The 15,111-nt window shown below is 35.3% G+C and overlaps 1 protein-coding gene and 1 long non-coding RNA gene across 2 annotated transcripts in view; both read right to left on the bottom strand.

Moving 5' to 3' along the window:
• Positions 1 to 447: 447 nt before the first annotated feature.
• On the bottom strand, positions 448 to 1,580 carry LOC130903576 (uncharacterized). Its single transcript, XM_057815762.1, has 2 exons — positions 1,224 to 1,580; positions 448 to 768 (listed from the first exon to the last, which is right to left on the bottom strand). Exons 1-2 carry the CDS (start codon positions 1,371 to 1,373, stop codon positions 499 to 501), a joined length of 420 nt encoding a protein of 139 aa, XP_057671745.1. The 5' UTR covers positions 1,374 to 1,580; the 3' UTR covers positions 448 to 498.
• Positions 1,581 to 3,597: 2,017 nt separating this feature from the next.
• Positions 3,598 to 15,111, bottom strand: part of LOC130903575 (uncharacterized) — a 34,277-nt gene continuing 22,763 nt past the window's right edge. Inside the window, exon 3 of the long non-coding RNA XR_009060755.1 lies at positions 3,598 to 4,739. This is a non-coding gene — a long non-coding RNA (uncharacterized LOC130903575). The remainder of the gene's footprint in view (positions 4,740 to 15,111) is intronic.

The following is a 15,111-nucleotide window of genomic DNA, read 5'->3' as shown; positions in this document are numbered from 1 at the left end:
AGGACTTTCGCACATGGTCGAACGGAAGTCCAAGATGCATAATGGAATGGAAGATCGCCTGTTTTGGATGCGATTGTCCAGAAGATCAACAGGAAGCTGCTCCAAGAGGTCATTGTCCGTGAACTTGTTGAAGATATTTCTGAAGCTTTCCATGACACAATTGAAATAAGTTTAAGAGGAACGTGAGGTTATCGTAAGGCAAGTGCTCGTTGTGTCCTTTCGATATGAGGGGGTAGGACTCTATAATTACAGGAGATGACACTTGGATGTTTCATTACATGCTTGGAACAAAACAACAGTGCCAGTGGCGTCGTTCCAAAAGAATTTAAGGAAATCTAGTCGATAAGGTTATGGCGACTGTATGTTGGGATAGGAACTTTTAATATGAGGTAGAGATGGCGCTGGTCGTGGACCCCAGGCTGTCTCTGAAATGAAACAATATAGAGCGATTGTTTAATATTTTTATTAACAAATTATTATTTCTAAAATGACAACGAATTATCGATGAGAGTGCGAAGTGTTTAAACAGAAGCAACCTTTAACCCAACACCAAATTTTGTTACTAAAACTGGATCTATTTTCTGCAGAATATAAAATCGTTATTTCGCGTTCGGGAATTTCTATTTCGGAAGAAGGGAAGTATTCATTTTCCAAAAGTTCCAATTCATAGCTGAAAGCGGAAGATCGCCAGAGATTGTTCTTGTAAAGTGTGACAACGTCAGTATGCATTGTTGATGCCGCTGTGCCTTCCAGAGGTAATATAGATTCCTACAATTAAAAACAACTATAAATTAAGCAATAAATAGACAAGAAAATCAATTGTTAACTTCAATTTATTCGAATTGCATCAATAAAATTGATTTTAAACAACCAAATAGTGGCCAGAATCACGTTGTTAGTGCTAAGCTATTAAGAGCAATCTTCTGAAGATAATACTATTACCTTCTGTGACATTACTACCTCTTATAGGTTTACAAATTGACTTATTAATTTATGGTGTACCTCAGACTGTTAACTCGTCAGTTAGCAGTGATATTACAGATTAGTTTGCATTATTATTTACATTATTTTGAAATCTGAAATCAAAGAAAATGTACCGCGATTCTGTCACCTATTATGAGATAAAAATTCGATAAAATCTTATTTCTTCACAATGTTTTTTTTTTTTAGTAAATCATTGTAAAGAAAAAGAAATTCGTTTTTTAATTGTTAATATTATTAACTTCGTCAAACCTTCCCTCACAAAAATGAGGGCGATCGGTGTTGGTAACCTCCATGTTATTATTTCGTCTCACGTCAATTTCTTCAGTTTTTGGACACAAATATATGCTACTATTTTCTTCTGAAATTGTCCTGATCAATTGTTCATCCATTTTTTATTAGCGTACCCATATTTTCTTTTTACCACATCGGGCACCATGTGGAATGAAATGGAAATGTACACAAATAATTTTTCTAATGCATATTTTTTGTTGTGATTGTTAATATGATAATGACATGTTATGTCAAATTGTGACAGGTTGAATTGAAGTCTTAGAGTCAAGAAGGTAGTATAAAGAAAATATTTTGTCTATGTTCGAGTTGGTATTCGTTGCGAATATTTTTGTTAAGCCAACGTTAAAGATTTTTAATCATCAACGAGAATAATGAACATTTTCTATCCTAAATTAGTATAAATTCTTACAAAATAGACATTCCTTAGATTTTATTACTAAAATAACGTGATTTACCCAAGCTCCGTCTGATACCAAGCTCTAACCATTCAAGAAGTTCATCTTTAGTAGAAGTATAAAACGTAGTTGAAAACAAAGTGTGGCAACTAAAAAGAAAATGGAAAATCGACCGTTATAGACTAAATAAGAAGAAAAATGTGATAAAAAGACAACTAATAGAGAAGATATTAAAAGAATGATAACAAAAGAGGGGTTGTAAACGTTTTTTGTATATTGAGAACAATATTAACCACCCTTGAAGGCAAAGTAAAGCAACTAGCAAATAAAAAGTGGAAGATATACCGTTTAGGATAAAGTAAGATAGAAATGTGAGGAAATGGTCATTAATAAAGATGATATCGAAGAGATCGCAGCATTAATGTCACAATATATTTGTATTTGGCTGGAATCTGGAACCAAACAGCAACCATATTTCAAAATGGTTATTAAAGATATGTACTCACTAAAACAGGCGCGGTTATATAGAAAATAAGTATATTCGTACTCTTCTGAAAGTTTTTCCCCACACTTATGATCTTTTCCATCTTAAGTTTCCTTTACTTTCCACTTCTCTTAATCATGTTCTTCCGGGTCTCTCCCCGGTCTTCTTTTTATATGTTCTAGCTACTATCTGCCATTTTTTGTCAACCGAACCTTTTTAGTTGTATTTCTTCTATTGGTTTTAAATTCAAATGTTATCTATCTGTCACAGTTTTAATATCATCTCTTTTCCTTTTCCCATACCAATTCCAAACATCTATATGTTCTTGTTTTATTATCATAATCTATTTTTTCTTCGAAATCAAAATATGCGCACTTTTCCAAAGAAACAAGACCATTTCTGCCTGTCGAGTAGGTATTGCAAATACTGCTCTAGGTAGAATTATATTAGACAGCCTCGGCAGTGCATCTGTTTTGATAGTATCGGTAAAACAAAGTCATATCAGTGACAGATCGTTGACGTAAAGGAGAAAGAACATATAATGGAAAATGCATTACTGGAGAGCATCAGCGTTGATCCCAAACATCTCGGAGGTGACCTGGATGAATCCGTTTTTGAGAAAGGTAGTCGATGAGCGAGGACGTACGATCTAAACTTATTTAGAAGATTGACATACAACGTCTTATCAAAAGCCTCCGATTTATCCAGTGCGATTGCTCTGGATTTCCCATATTTCTCTATAGCTCCAGTCCATACGTTGGTGATATATACTAGGAGATCCTTGGTTGATCTATGGTCGCTGATGATGTTAGCAAACTCAAGATATTCCATATTTCACCATTGTAGCTACTATTCGTTTAATTAGTGTACTTTTTGTACAAGTCCAAGATGCTTGATGCTTTAAAGCAGTCGTAATGTGTCACAGAAAGAAGAATAATGTGTTTTAGAGCTTTTAGACTTCACTCACTTCCTCTGCGGATGTTTATAAGTAATTTCAAGGGCAGCGCGTGCCCATACAAGCGAGAGGAGAAAGACAGTATCGCGCCATCTCTTAGCAGCAAGCGGAAATATCCTATTATTTTTGTCGAGAACGATAGAATTTTCCGCACGCTTCGAGTCTAGATTAGAAACTTCCTTAACCATATGAAATAAGTGCGTCGGCGTGACGTGAGTCAGTTGAGTCGAGTAATCGAAGCGATACGGTTGTTTTTTTTTATTTTCAAACTGGCCGACCTACGAGTTCATAATTTAATATATGGCCCTCTGCAAAATTGAGTTTGAGACTTCTGCTTTAAAGCCTACGCATTGTGTCTTGATTATCAAGAAGGTCGAACATTGTTGTTGCACGAAGCTGCTCTTCGTGACTTTTAGTGATATTTTTCGATTTTTTTTTAATGGAATTATAGTTGTGAGCTGCTGATAAAGTTTTTAATATCATTTCAGTTTATTTCTTTTTTATTTGTTTCTGTCACTTGTCATTATTTAGACACGTGAGAAGCAGCGCGTTATTTGAATGTGTCAGCTATTTTCAATTTATTAATTTGAGTGATGTTGTTGAATCGAATGCTTCCCATAAGAAACTAGACAAAAACATTTTTAAAGTGTAAAGAGACAAACTGAATTTCATTTTCTGCAAAACCTGTCTTGATTTATTTCAAAGCATGATCGTATTGGGTCGTGACCATAAGTATATATTGTGTGTAAATTCCCCTTATCCTTCGAATCAGTTAACAGAAAAAAATATCTAGTTTTTTACCGCCTTTTTTGTGTTATAATATGTCCGTAACTTTATTTCTTCTATATCTTGCTATTGACTTATATGGTATAACTGGCAATGTTCGTTCTGATGACATTGACGATAGATCAGTTTTTATCTCTACAAATTACAATACTTTAATTTCCGTTTTTCAACTTTTTTTTTCTACAGACGCAATTATCTTTGAAGCAATTAAAGTAACTCTCAGATTGTTCATGGGAACATGTCATTAGAATCTTTCAACTGGTTTTTAATGACAATTATCAATCATATGATGTTACCTATTTCAAATCATCATACATTTCTTGTAGATCATGTTTTGAATTTAAAATAATTGAACGCGACGTTTCGGACACTGTGTTCTAAATCAGGTTCGAAAGCGGCAACAAGTCTTGAACTAAGAGTCCAAGTAACCACGAATGATTGGCGAAATAGTGTGTAGAGCCGGTGAATCATATTTTATAATAAAAAAAATAAAGTGGCGCCTTCCACTGAAGTGTATGAGTTTATTCTAAACATGCATAGTGTGCCCCTACAGTAGATTTAGAAAAGTCATTCTGATTATCGTTGAACTATTCCGTCTAATCTATTTTGCATGTTTTTGTGGTTTTTTTGAAATTGGTGGCCAAAATGGTTGAATCCACATGTATATATAACGAGAAATACAAATCTACTATATTCTAAAAATAGCTATCTGATCCGTCAAGTTATTTTTTTGCCCCCATTATTTTAGTTTTTACCTAACTACCCTCCTAAAATCCGGCTTAATGCTAGCCCTTCATAAAAACGTCCTACATCCTTCTCTATCTTCGAAATCCAGTGTGACAGCCTAAAAAAGAAAATTTTTGGAAATTAAAAAAAAACTAGTGAATCAATCGTTTTAAAATTATGAGAATATATTTATACATGCTTTGAGAATACACAGTAAAATTTTTGAAATAAAATATTAAATATTTTTAAAATGACACGCGATATCTGGCGGCGCCAAAAAAGGTCCTTCACTGCTGGAGTGATTGCAGCCTTCTCCGTTGATAAAACCAAAAAATATCTCGTTAATATAAAACATATTGTCTGTACGATGACCTTTGGGCGAACAAAAAAATCAAAAATTGACAAAATGGCGGATTGTTGAAAACAAAATTAAATTTTACCGAAAATTTTGGTCGTTTTAGCTCTGCCAAAATTCGATTTTTGATCAGAAAATTTGATAGCAATCATTTGTCTCCGAGTAATCACTCCAGAAAATTCGAAAAATGTCGAGAAAAACGCTTTTAAAGTAGCCGTAGCCAATGCAACTATCTAACTGCCGAGCGGCTACTATTTTAAATCGCTGTAACTCAAAAACTATTCAAGATATCGATTTAAAATTTTAGTATGTTATTAATGAAGGTATTATCTATCGATTTTCTTAGAAAATTTTACATTAGGTGTGCCCCTTAACACGTTGAGCCCCAACCAAAATTCATAAACTTTTCCTTGGACCCAAAAAAATTGTTTTCTATTTTTACACTCCATATGCGGTGTAGATCCAAGAAAAAATAGAAAAAAAATTTATTTGAAATAAAAAGTGGGAAAAAACTTTCAAACAGTAAGAATTGACGGATGAATAGTGATTGTAATGCCTCGAACCGTGATCGACTGTAACAAAAACAAATCTTCTATACATCTATCTGACCAAATGGGAAGTTACAATACTTTTTTGAGAAGAACGTTGATTTGGTATAGGAAAATTGCTACTGAGCTGTTATTTGTGACTTCATAAAATGATAACGGAAAAGAAAATAAAGCAATTACTGATTTTTTAAGTGTAGCAAAGAAATTGCTGAAGAAAGAAACTAAGGATGTTGGTGATCCAGAGACGCCAAAACCAAAAAAACCATTATCTAGTGAAGAAAGAAGGTCCAAGTCAAAAAGTGAGAAGAGATGTTGTAGGGTACAATGAAAAAAATTGTAATACTTTTTTCGTCATGTTTTTATACCCTCAAAAAAACAGAATGAACAATAATAGGTACAGGTACAGGTATTGAATTATGTCGAAGAAAACAAAAAAAATATAAAGACCAAAACAAAATCAGATGAATTTTTCAAAGACCAAGACGGTCCAACCAAACTGTAAAATACTTTTAACGGTCCCATGAATAAAATATGTCGTGCGGTCCATAGGATCGTTCTGAGTTGTGGAGAAAGCTTAGTTGTAGACCTATAGACCGCACCAGGTCTGAAGGTGACATCTGCTGCAGTTAGTTAATCAGAACTCTCTAGGAGAAAGACCCAGTATCAATCTTTCCATTTTTTGTGTGATACCAATTGATCCATAACGTTTTTCGTCAGACATTTGGTCAAAATTAAGCGAATTATGGAAAAAATGTGGTTTCTTAATGGCGCTTAAATAAATAAAAGATTATGCTTAGTATAAGTTTAGCGTTCCAGAAATCTTAATGAACGTTTTCAGTAAATTTGTAAACATGGAAAAAATTGGTCGTCGTTTTATTTGAAAGGCCAACCATGGAAATAATAGATTGAAAAAGGAGAATCGGCTTCAAAGAAGACAAAGATCTGCAGGCAAGGTCATGAAGTCGGTTTTTTGGGATGCGCGTGGGATAATTTTCATTGACTATCTTGGAAAAGGAAAAACTATCAACCGCGAGCATTATACGAACTTATTACAACGTTTGAGCGAAGAAATCAAGCAAAAACGGCCGCATTCGGCTAAGAAGAAAGTGTTGTTTCATCAAAACAATGCATCAGCACACACATCCGTTATTGCAATGGACAAAATTGATGAATTGAAGTTTGAATTGCTTCTTCATACATTCTATTCGCCAGAATTAATCCCCTCGGTTGATTTTTTGTTCCCAGACTTGAAATTATGGCTTGGTAGTCAAAAATGAAGAGGTGATGTCGGCATTTAATGGCTGGGAAAATTGTGTGGAACTAAAAGGATATTACGTTGAAAAAAAATATATTTTTTCCAAAATTACCTTCCTTCATTGGGCATTGTATTATGCCGGTGCTCTATCGCAATAGGTACGAACTCATCACCATTCCGATTAAGACTTAGACGCTCTTTAAAGCCTCAATCTCCAGAACTCTCGAGAAGCAAGAACTTCACTACTTCACCTTCTTCTTCCTCGTGGAGCCGCGCGTTTTCGTTCTCAAGTTGTTCGAGAACGTCTTCGCGAGCCTCGATGTTATTTTCTTTTCTTAGGAATTGGAGAAGTTCCTTGTATCTATCATATTTTCGTCTATATTTGATAGAGTCAATTTTACGATCAGGATAGATACTCTGGAGATGTTTAGTGATGAATCGACCAGTACAGGCAAGCTCATGTCTGGCCATTTCTATATAATCTTCGTCTCCGAATTCAACGGGGTCATTAGGTTTTTCGTAGAGATTCTCAAGCAGATGTTATCGCATTCCAGCGTAAGATTTGTATATTAAATCATCTTATAAATCTAACTATGTATTTTGTAAAACTGCAAGTAGATATTTGTCAATATAACACACAATGAGTTTAAATTCGTGTTGAAACTGATTTATCCTTACAGTAAACGAATTATTAGGTATATAAAATGTGTTTTGGTGAAGCAAGCTCCTCCGCAAACAAAATAATTTTAGCAACGACTTAAATCCGCTTTTCTTTGCATTGTATCATGTTTTTGAAGATCTTGATCTGCTATTTTATGGGAAAACAATTTGTCATATGATTACTTCGTTAACGACATCAGTACATAATCACAACTGTTTACTTATTCGCCTAATATGTTTCTATTTCTTACTTCACATAATCAGAGATTGCAGGATCAAAGTGAAGACTTTGTTCAACGGCAGATGCCAGTTTACAGAATGACAAATGGAACAGAAACTTCTTGCGAGGCATTTGTAGGAAAGAATTCACTAGAGAGTACAATGAATTTTTCATATTTTAAATCAAAAGATCTGCAGTAACTACAATTTTTGGATTTGTTTTTATTGAACGACCGATGGTTGAAAAATGTTGATATACAAAAAAGATATGTTGAATAAACCGAAATTATGGTAACTGAAGCATTAAAACAACGTATCATTCATCAGAATATATTCCGAAATCTTTTCAAAACTTACATAAAGAACAACAATAGGACCTAATTCTCGTCAAAAGCATTTTGTGGTTTTTTTACAGACCTCACCCCATCCCGAACATATCACACTAGCCGTATATCGAATCACCCGCCGCTTCCAAAAATTTCTATGCATATAAAGAGCGTATTGAAGTTTTTCTTATGTACAATTTATCTTAAATATGACAGCGAAGATGTAGGCACAACAACCATTGACGATAAAAGTCTGGACCGAGCATTTTTACATTCAATATACGGGATGGTTTAACTAGGAACTATTGGCGTAAATTAGTGTGGGCAAAATGGGTCCCCGCGATTAAGACAAAGAAGAGAATTTAAACAAGGGATAGATATGAACCATGATATAAAAAATTTTATTCAGAAATTTCTCATAGCATAATGATTTGGACGTGATGCAGTTCGGTTTTGGAAATACCCTTGGTCAAAACGAAACAATGTTTACTCTAAAAATTTGCTGACCAACGCAAGGATGTATTCGTATGTTTTATTCGATTATGAAAAGGTCTTCGACAGAGTTCAACACGCAAATGTTATTCGTGTGATGATTTCCTGGGTCTCCAAGATCTCTTAAATTTTGTTAATGTGATGGTACAGGAAATGTAACTGAGTATAAATGTTGCTGGGGTAAAGTTCATGGTATCATGTATGCTAGTCATACCTCAACGCATTACTACAGAGAGGGTCTCCAATTTCGAGTACCTAGAATGCTACATCACCGAGCAACTGGACCCAGATAAGAAAATTAGATGCAAAAATTGAATGGGCTCATGCAACTTTTCAATTCACTGTTTTGTAAAGTTAGTCTGGAATTAAAACTGAGACAAATAATGAATATATGTTATATTTGGTCTGTGCTATGCTGAATACTGGAGGCTGCCACAATCAACCGTATATAAGCATTTAAAATGTGGTTACAGACACGAAGTCTCAAAATACCATGAGTGGTAAATGTAGTTCGTGAATTTTTGACAACAGTCATACTTGAATCATGTCCTACATTCTATTCTTATACTAGAGGTTAAAATAGTGAGTTATAATGGCATGGCATGGGAAAAAATCTCCTGGTTGAGGTTGCCCACGTCAAGGGATAATTTGAGTTGTTTATTATTGCAGGCCACTGAACTCAACGCAAACTGTGAATATGGAATGATTTATAAGGAATTATAAGTAGCAAAAAAATATTTGAATCAAGTTTTGATCAATCATTATTCCCAAGCTTGGTTAATGATTTGAGTAAATAAAAATAAAAGCTTCTTTAATTCAGACTAACAACCAGCAATTACATCAGCAGGCAAAAATGAAACCGATCAATTTTCATAAAGAAAAATCCTCATTTTCCATTCCTGAACTTTCACTGGAATATTTCGCATCAAATGTCACATTTCCAGTACTTGTTGAAGCCCCTTTTTCATTGGAGTACGGCTTGAACTTCGCCTCTAAGTCAGTTTTAGTAAAACATTTTGTGATTCCAGGAACTTTACTTTATTAGATGCGTTCGAACCCACTAGTTCTATTCCATCCACAATTTCAGGTATGTTCGAAATTAAAGTTTCATTCTGCACATATTTTTCGTCAATATGTGTAGTCAAAACAAACCGTAGATTCTTCAAACATAACTTGAACGTGTATAGTATAGTATAGTGTTATTTGAGGTTTAGGATGCATCTCAAACTATAGCTAAATCAAGGTCTAAACTATGTTTTCTGAACTACAAAAACGAAACAATTCCGGAACTAGTCACCAAAAATAGAGCTACGATTTCTTATTAACATACTAGAGTACTGGCAAGTGATATTTGTTTTGATTTCGGATGAACCAGGATCTAGCTATCTGTAAAGCATTACTGGTATAATGACTCTACAAAAACATTTTCAGGTGTGGACTTCCCGTGTTAAACAATTGCATTCCTTTCCAAAACAGAGATGCTTCATCTGCATTGCATCCTTGTCCAGTTTTGTATTCCTCATCAGATATTACGTTTGCAAACTGCTCGAAATTTTCGTCTGCCTGCTTTTCCAACGATTTGTTTCAAAAAAAGCGACTAAGATAGTTTGTATCAAAGGAAAACTCATACAGTATTCACGGCTGGTAGTCTGAACAGTGATGACTTGCCATATGGTGGAAGCGATGAAAGCCCTCTCAATTTCTAATCAGATATGTCAGATCTACTCCCCATAGACAGCCGTTTTGCTCCTTCAACAAGTCACCAGATCTTTCCAGAACCACCGCAACCAGCAATGCTGCCGACTCTGATGGAGAAACCCTTGATTGAAGGGGACTATGTAGCTGTAGTTCACGGTCGACGGAAATAATCGGGGAAAGTTGTACAAGAGGGGGATGGAGAGTTTGAAGTAACATGCATGAAAAAATCTGGGAAGTGATGGACGTGGCCACAAGAAGAGGATAATCTGTGGTTTAATCCTAGTCGCATCTGATGCAGGATTCGAATCCCAAGGATCATACCTGGAGAGAAAGCACTGTTTTCAGTTGACTCAAAGACTGCTGTGAGTGCACATTTATTTTAAAAAGTGGGGTTACTTTATTACAAACCACCGAAACAGTCGTTTTAGATGGAGAAATCACGTTGCTACAAAGTAATCCCGGATGGTGGGGTAACATTAATACAAGAAACAAATGACCCCTCTCCCTCCCTATTCAATATATCGAAGAATTCCAAACAGCAAGCTGAGATGTTAAGCTATTGTTTGGTCCAAGAATTGTCGAAATATCTTGAAAAATGAGGGTGCTACAATACAAAATATGCGAACCCTATATCAAAGTAACCCCGGTAACTATTTATTGAATTTATTGAAATTATCATTTATTTTGTATGATCAATGATTGTGTTTGTCTTCTCTAGACAATTCGCGTCAATGGCAGTAACAACAATCCAAGAAGCAGATACCGAGCAAACGGGACACTAGTAGGTATACTCTGAATAGTGCCCTGTAATCCCCGATATTTGCGTATGAATACTGCCTCGTATTGTGGTTATATACGCTGGGGGTTATTGTTGTCCTGGCCTTCAGTTTGACAACGTCATTTTCTACTTGACTGATCTGTGATCTTATCGCATTTGCGTGGAGGTGACGACCGTATTCTGAATACGTCCCCTCTCGACGACGACAACTACCAAATCAGAAATTTCCACGTGGTTGAAGGAGACGCACTTCATTTACCTCATGATTGAAATGTCATTTGGTATATACGACAATCGTGTCGGATGTCGGACAATTCACAATCTTAATTTTGGTAAATTAACAGAGAAGTTTGATATTTAAAAAAAATTATATTAGAGTAGATGTAAAAACGATTTGTCTATGAGCAGAAATGTTATCAGAATCAATTTCTTTCCTCTTCAAACTTCAAACTAGAAATTTGATATGTCAATTGTAATTGACGACATCAAATGGAATAATTTAAAAAAAAATGGTCGAAATATGGAAACTTAACCTTACCCTTCATTTAACTTCAATTGCGGAAAGTTGTTCCACAGGTGTGTAAACTAACTACGAGACTAGTGCTGCTACAGAAAAAGTACGCTTGCGCCAAATGTTATCGATGTGTCTTCTTTGTGGACAAACCAGTGTAGCCGTTTCATTTGTCTTTTTGTTTTATCGCAAAAATGACAACTTTAACTCATTTGGCTGTTTGGCATTGAATGTATGTCGCGTCCACGTGTTTTTGAGTTGGTTGAGAAAAGGTTTTGAAGATGATTTATGTTCGGATCGCCATTCCACATGGAAATGTTCACATGGGATGAATGTTTGCAAAACTCGCGCTTAGAATCCTCACATTTCAACAACAAGATACTCGCAAAAATATTTGTGGTGGCACTTTGGATGAGATTGAACCTTAGATCTATCAACCGACTTTTTCTTCCCGTATGTCAAATCTGCATTAAAAGGAACAAGATTAGAATAGGCTTTTTAATGGTTTGCAACAGTTTTTTGTTAATAATAGACACAAAAAAAGAGAATTCGCTTGTGTGAAGATGATTTCGTGGGATTATCGCTGAATGCGAGTTGATTCAAACTATTGTTAACTCAAGTTATAGTTTGAACTATTTTAGCTGATATTTAATATTGATTTATTAATAAATTCGAGCCTCACTATTTCTAAATTCGATCTACTAGAATATTATTTAATTTTGTTTTAATTATAAAAACGTAAATTAAGCATGACACATCAGACCATTAGTTGGCTGAAATTACCACCTCTAATCTAGCTAATAACCAATATTTAGCACCATAAAGACCACTTATCCCGTACAAGTCGGCGTAAAGTTGTCATATGGCAAACTGTTAGTTATTAACATTTAATGGAGAGTAAAGAAGTTGATAAGGGGCGGAATAAGCCCAAAGACACATGCTAACATTCATTATTCTCATAAGTAGATAACTTCTTTTCCAATAGGGACTTGACAATTTTGATTTTAGTTTGTGAACGCACCTTTTTACTTAACATCGAACTGTTACTGTCAGTTTATTTATTAGACATAACCTTTTCATCATGGTGAAGTTCACGAACGCATCTTAAAAATTTATTACAGAAATTCGGAGTCGGTGGCCGTTACTTTAAGAGCGTTAACTCCGATTTTCGGTCGTAATTCTCGATCTAGTACACAAGCAGGAACAAGTTTAATGAAAAAGTTTGAGTCTACATAATCGTTGTGTGATATTGCCGTGCCAGTGAGACTACGGGTTGATCGAAGTCAATTCCACGGCGTTCTCAAGAGTTGACCATCGCCAAGACCACTTTATGGCGAATTTTGCGGAAGGATATTACTTCACACCCATACAAAATCAGGCTCACTCAAGAATTGAAGCCGATTGACCATTCGATTCCTCCGATTGGGCTCCAAGATGATCAATTTCATCGCAAAATCATCTTCAGTGACGAAGCTCATATCTGGCTCAATGGGTTTGTCAATAAACAAAATATGCGGTATGGGGCGGGTGAAAAACCACTTCATCCACAAAAGATAACTGTTTGGAGCGGTTTGCATACCACACAGCATTCGTTAAAATCGATTTATTGAAGAAAAAGTTTGATGGTCAAGAAACGGACCAGTCGATTGGCAGCCTCGTTCGTGCAATTTAACGCTTCTAGATCTTTTTATTTGGGGCTATATCAAGTCATTGGTCTATGCTAATAAGCCGACGGAGTTGGAGGAGAAGCTCAAAGCCAATAATAAACGCGAAATAGCAGCCGTTTCGGCCGAAATGTGTGGCCGAGTCATGGAAAATTGGGTCCAACGAATCAACCGCTGTAAACGTGCCCCCGGTGGCCATATGAGCGAAGTCGAGTTCCATTCATAAATGTTTTGAATTTACTTCAACCCGATAATAAAGTTTTTGAAATATCTCGAATGGTTTTCATTTTATTTTGAATAAAAGTCCTTATCGGAAAACCCCTTCTTACATCTTTTCAATTGTGTATACTTTTTTAATTTGTTTTAACATTCAGGAGAGATAACTGAAGCTTTTCCGGATGCCGGAAAAGCCTTTGGTGAGATGCTTTTCCTTACCTATTCCATCGGGTCATATATAGTGAAGATTGCGTTTCATACCTGGAATTTCTGGAATAGTTTGAGATATTTTCTGTGCTACGCACTAAAACTCTTTCCACTTATATTTCTGTGGATCTGAATTCCATCCGTCAGGCATTACTTCGCAAAAGAAGTGTTAGCTAATTTGCTCTTTTTTCTTCTACTTTCTCACGTTCCCCAATGGATGGAGGATCAGGATTACAAGCTAGATCCTTCTTGTTCTTTCACTTCGTCGTCGTCAACTGGGCAGGACTCCTAGGTTCCTCTGCATCACTGTAGGGAGGTTGGTGTCCTTACTGTGTGTAGGTTGTGACACGCTCCTACATTTGTTTTACTTAAAAATTGAGCCTCCAATGAGAAGTTATTCATGGGAACAATATTAAGGGAGTTAAGAAGCCATGTTTCTTTTTCGGTATAATTTATGATTTTCTTTTGTTCTCATCGAGGGTATTATGAAATAATGCAAGTAAGGAAAGTTTTTTTTGTGTTTTTTATATCATAGTGCGAGTTGTCTTTTCAAAAGTGTCCAAATAAATTGCACTAGGTACGAGGGAAGGAATATATTCCAGCTCATAATTTTAAATAACTTTTCTTAACAACAAATTTCGATGTTATGAAAAATTACATTCTCAATATACCTTGCGGAACATTTTATGCAGAATAAACTTTTTTCTTTATCACCAACACTGTATATTATGAAAAGAAAAGTGAATAAAAACAATGGATACTATTCACAAGATTCTTTGTATAACAAAAGATTGTAAATTCTTCTTTACAAAGTTGTGTGTTGATTGTTTGCTTTGTTATTTTTATTTTAAGTAATTTTTGAGATACGGTTCTGTCCAATGAAAAAAATACGCAGTCTGTGCATCGTCTCAGTGGCGGACATTTGGGCGAATTTGTGGCAGTTGTGGGGGAGTGGTAACAGTATGATGGATGAGCGGTAGTTAGGGGTGACCCGAGTTAGAAACTCGACGTCACCCTATTTATATTTGGGGTCGCTTAAATGCTTCCCCTGGAGGACACTTTGCATTGTGAATGCCTTGTCATCGATACAATTGCATCAAAAGGAGTCAATTCGGTACGTTAGCTATTGTAAATATAATTTGTACGACGACTGTTGCTAATTAGTTTATTGAGCGTCCTGCTGAGGATGCTCGATGAGCGTACATTGCAAATTTGTTAGTTATAATGTTATCAATGACTTGAGTAACAAATAAGAGAAGGGATCTTGTACCAATGAATGATTTATAATATAAATTCGGAAAAAAATTTCCCTCAAATGTTAAGATTTATTTTTTTAACACTAAAAGGTAAAAAATTATTATAATGTGTTTTTACTTAATCAATTTTCTGCAATAGTTTTACAACATTCAGAATTATCTGAGAAGGAATACTGAATAATATGTTTACACTACCACTACACCAACACTCACAACTACACTGTCTAAGGCGCGTTTCGAAATCCAATTTATCGTCTTCAGAAACCTTTTTCAGGACGATCAGCAAGATATTATTGCTAGTGAGC

The sequence above is a fragment of the Diorhabda carinulata genome, chromosome 2 (genome assembly GCF_026250575.1).
Source record: "Diorhabda carinulata isolate Delta chromosome 2, icDioCari1.1, whole genome shotgun sequence".
Lineage (NCBI taxonomy): Eukaryota > Metazoa > Arthropoda > Insecta > Coleoptera > Chrysomelidae > Diorhabda > Diorhabda carinulata.
The sequence above is the reverse complement of the archived record's forward strand: the minus strand, read 5'-3'. Positions and strand labels throughout refer to the sequence as shown.

Coding starts and splice junctions, on each gene's coding strand:
- LOC130903576 (XM_057815762.1), bottom strand. CDS start 1,373: ATGGATGAACAATTGATCAGGACAATTTCAGAAGAAAATAGTAGCATA. Junction 769..1,223: donor GTGAGGGAAGGTTTGACGAA/GTTAATAATATT, acceptor TTTTAATTGTAG/GAATCTATATTACCTCTGGA.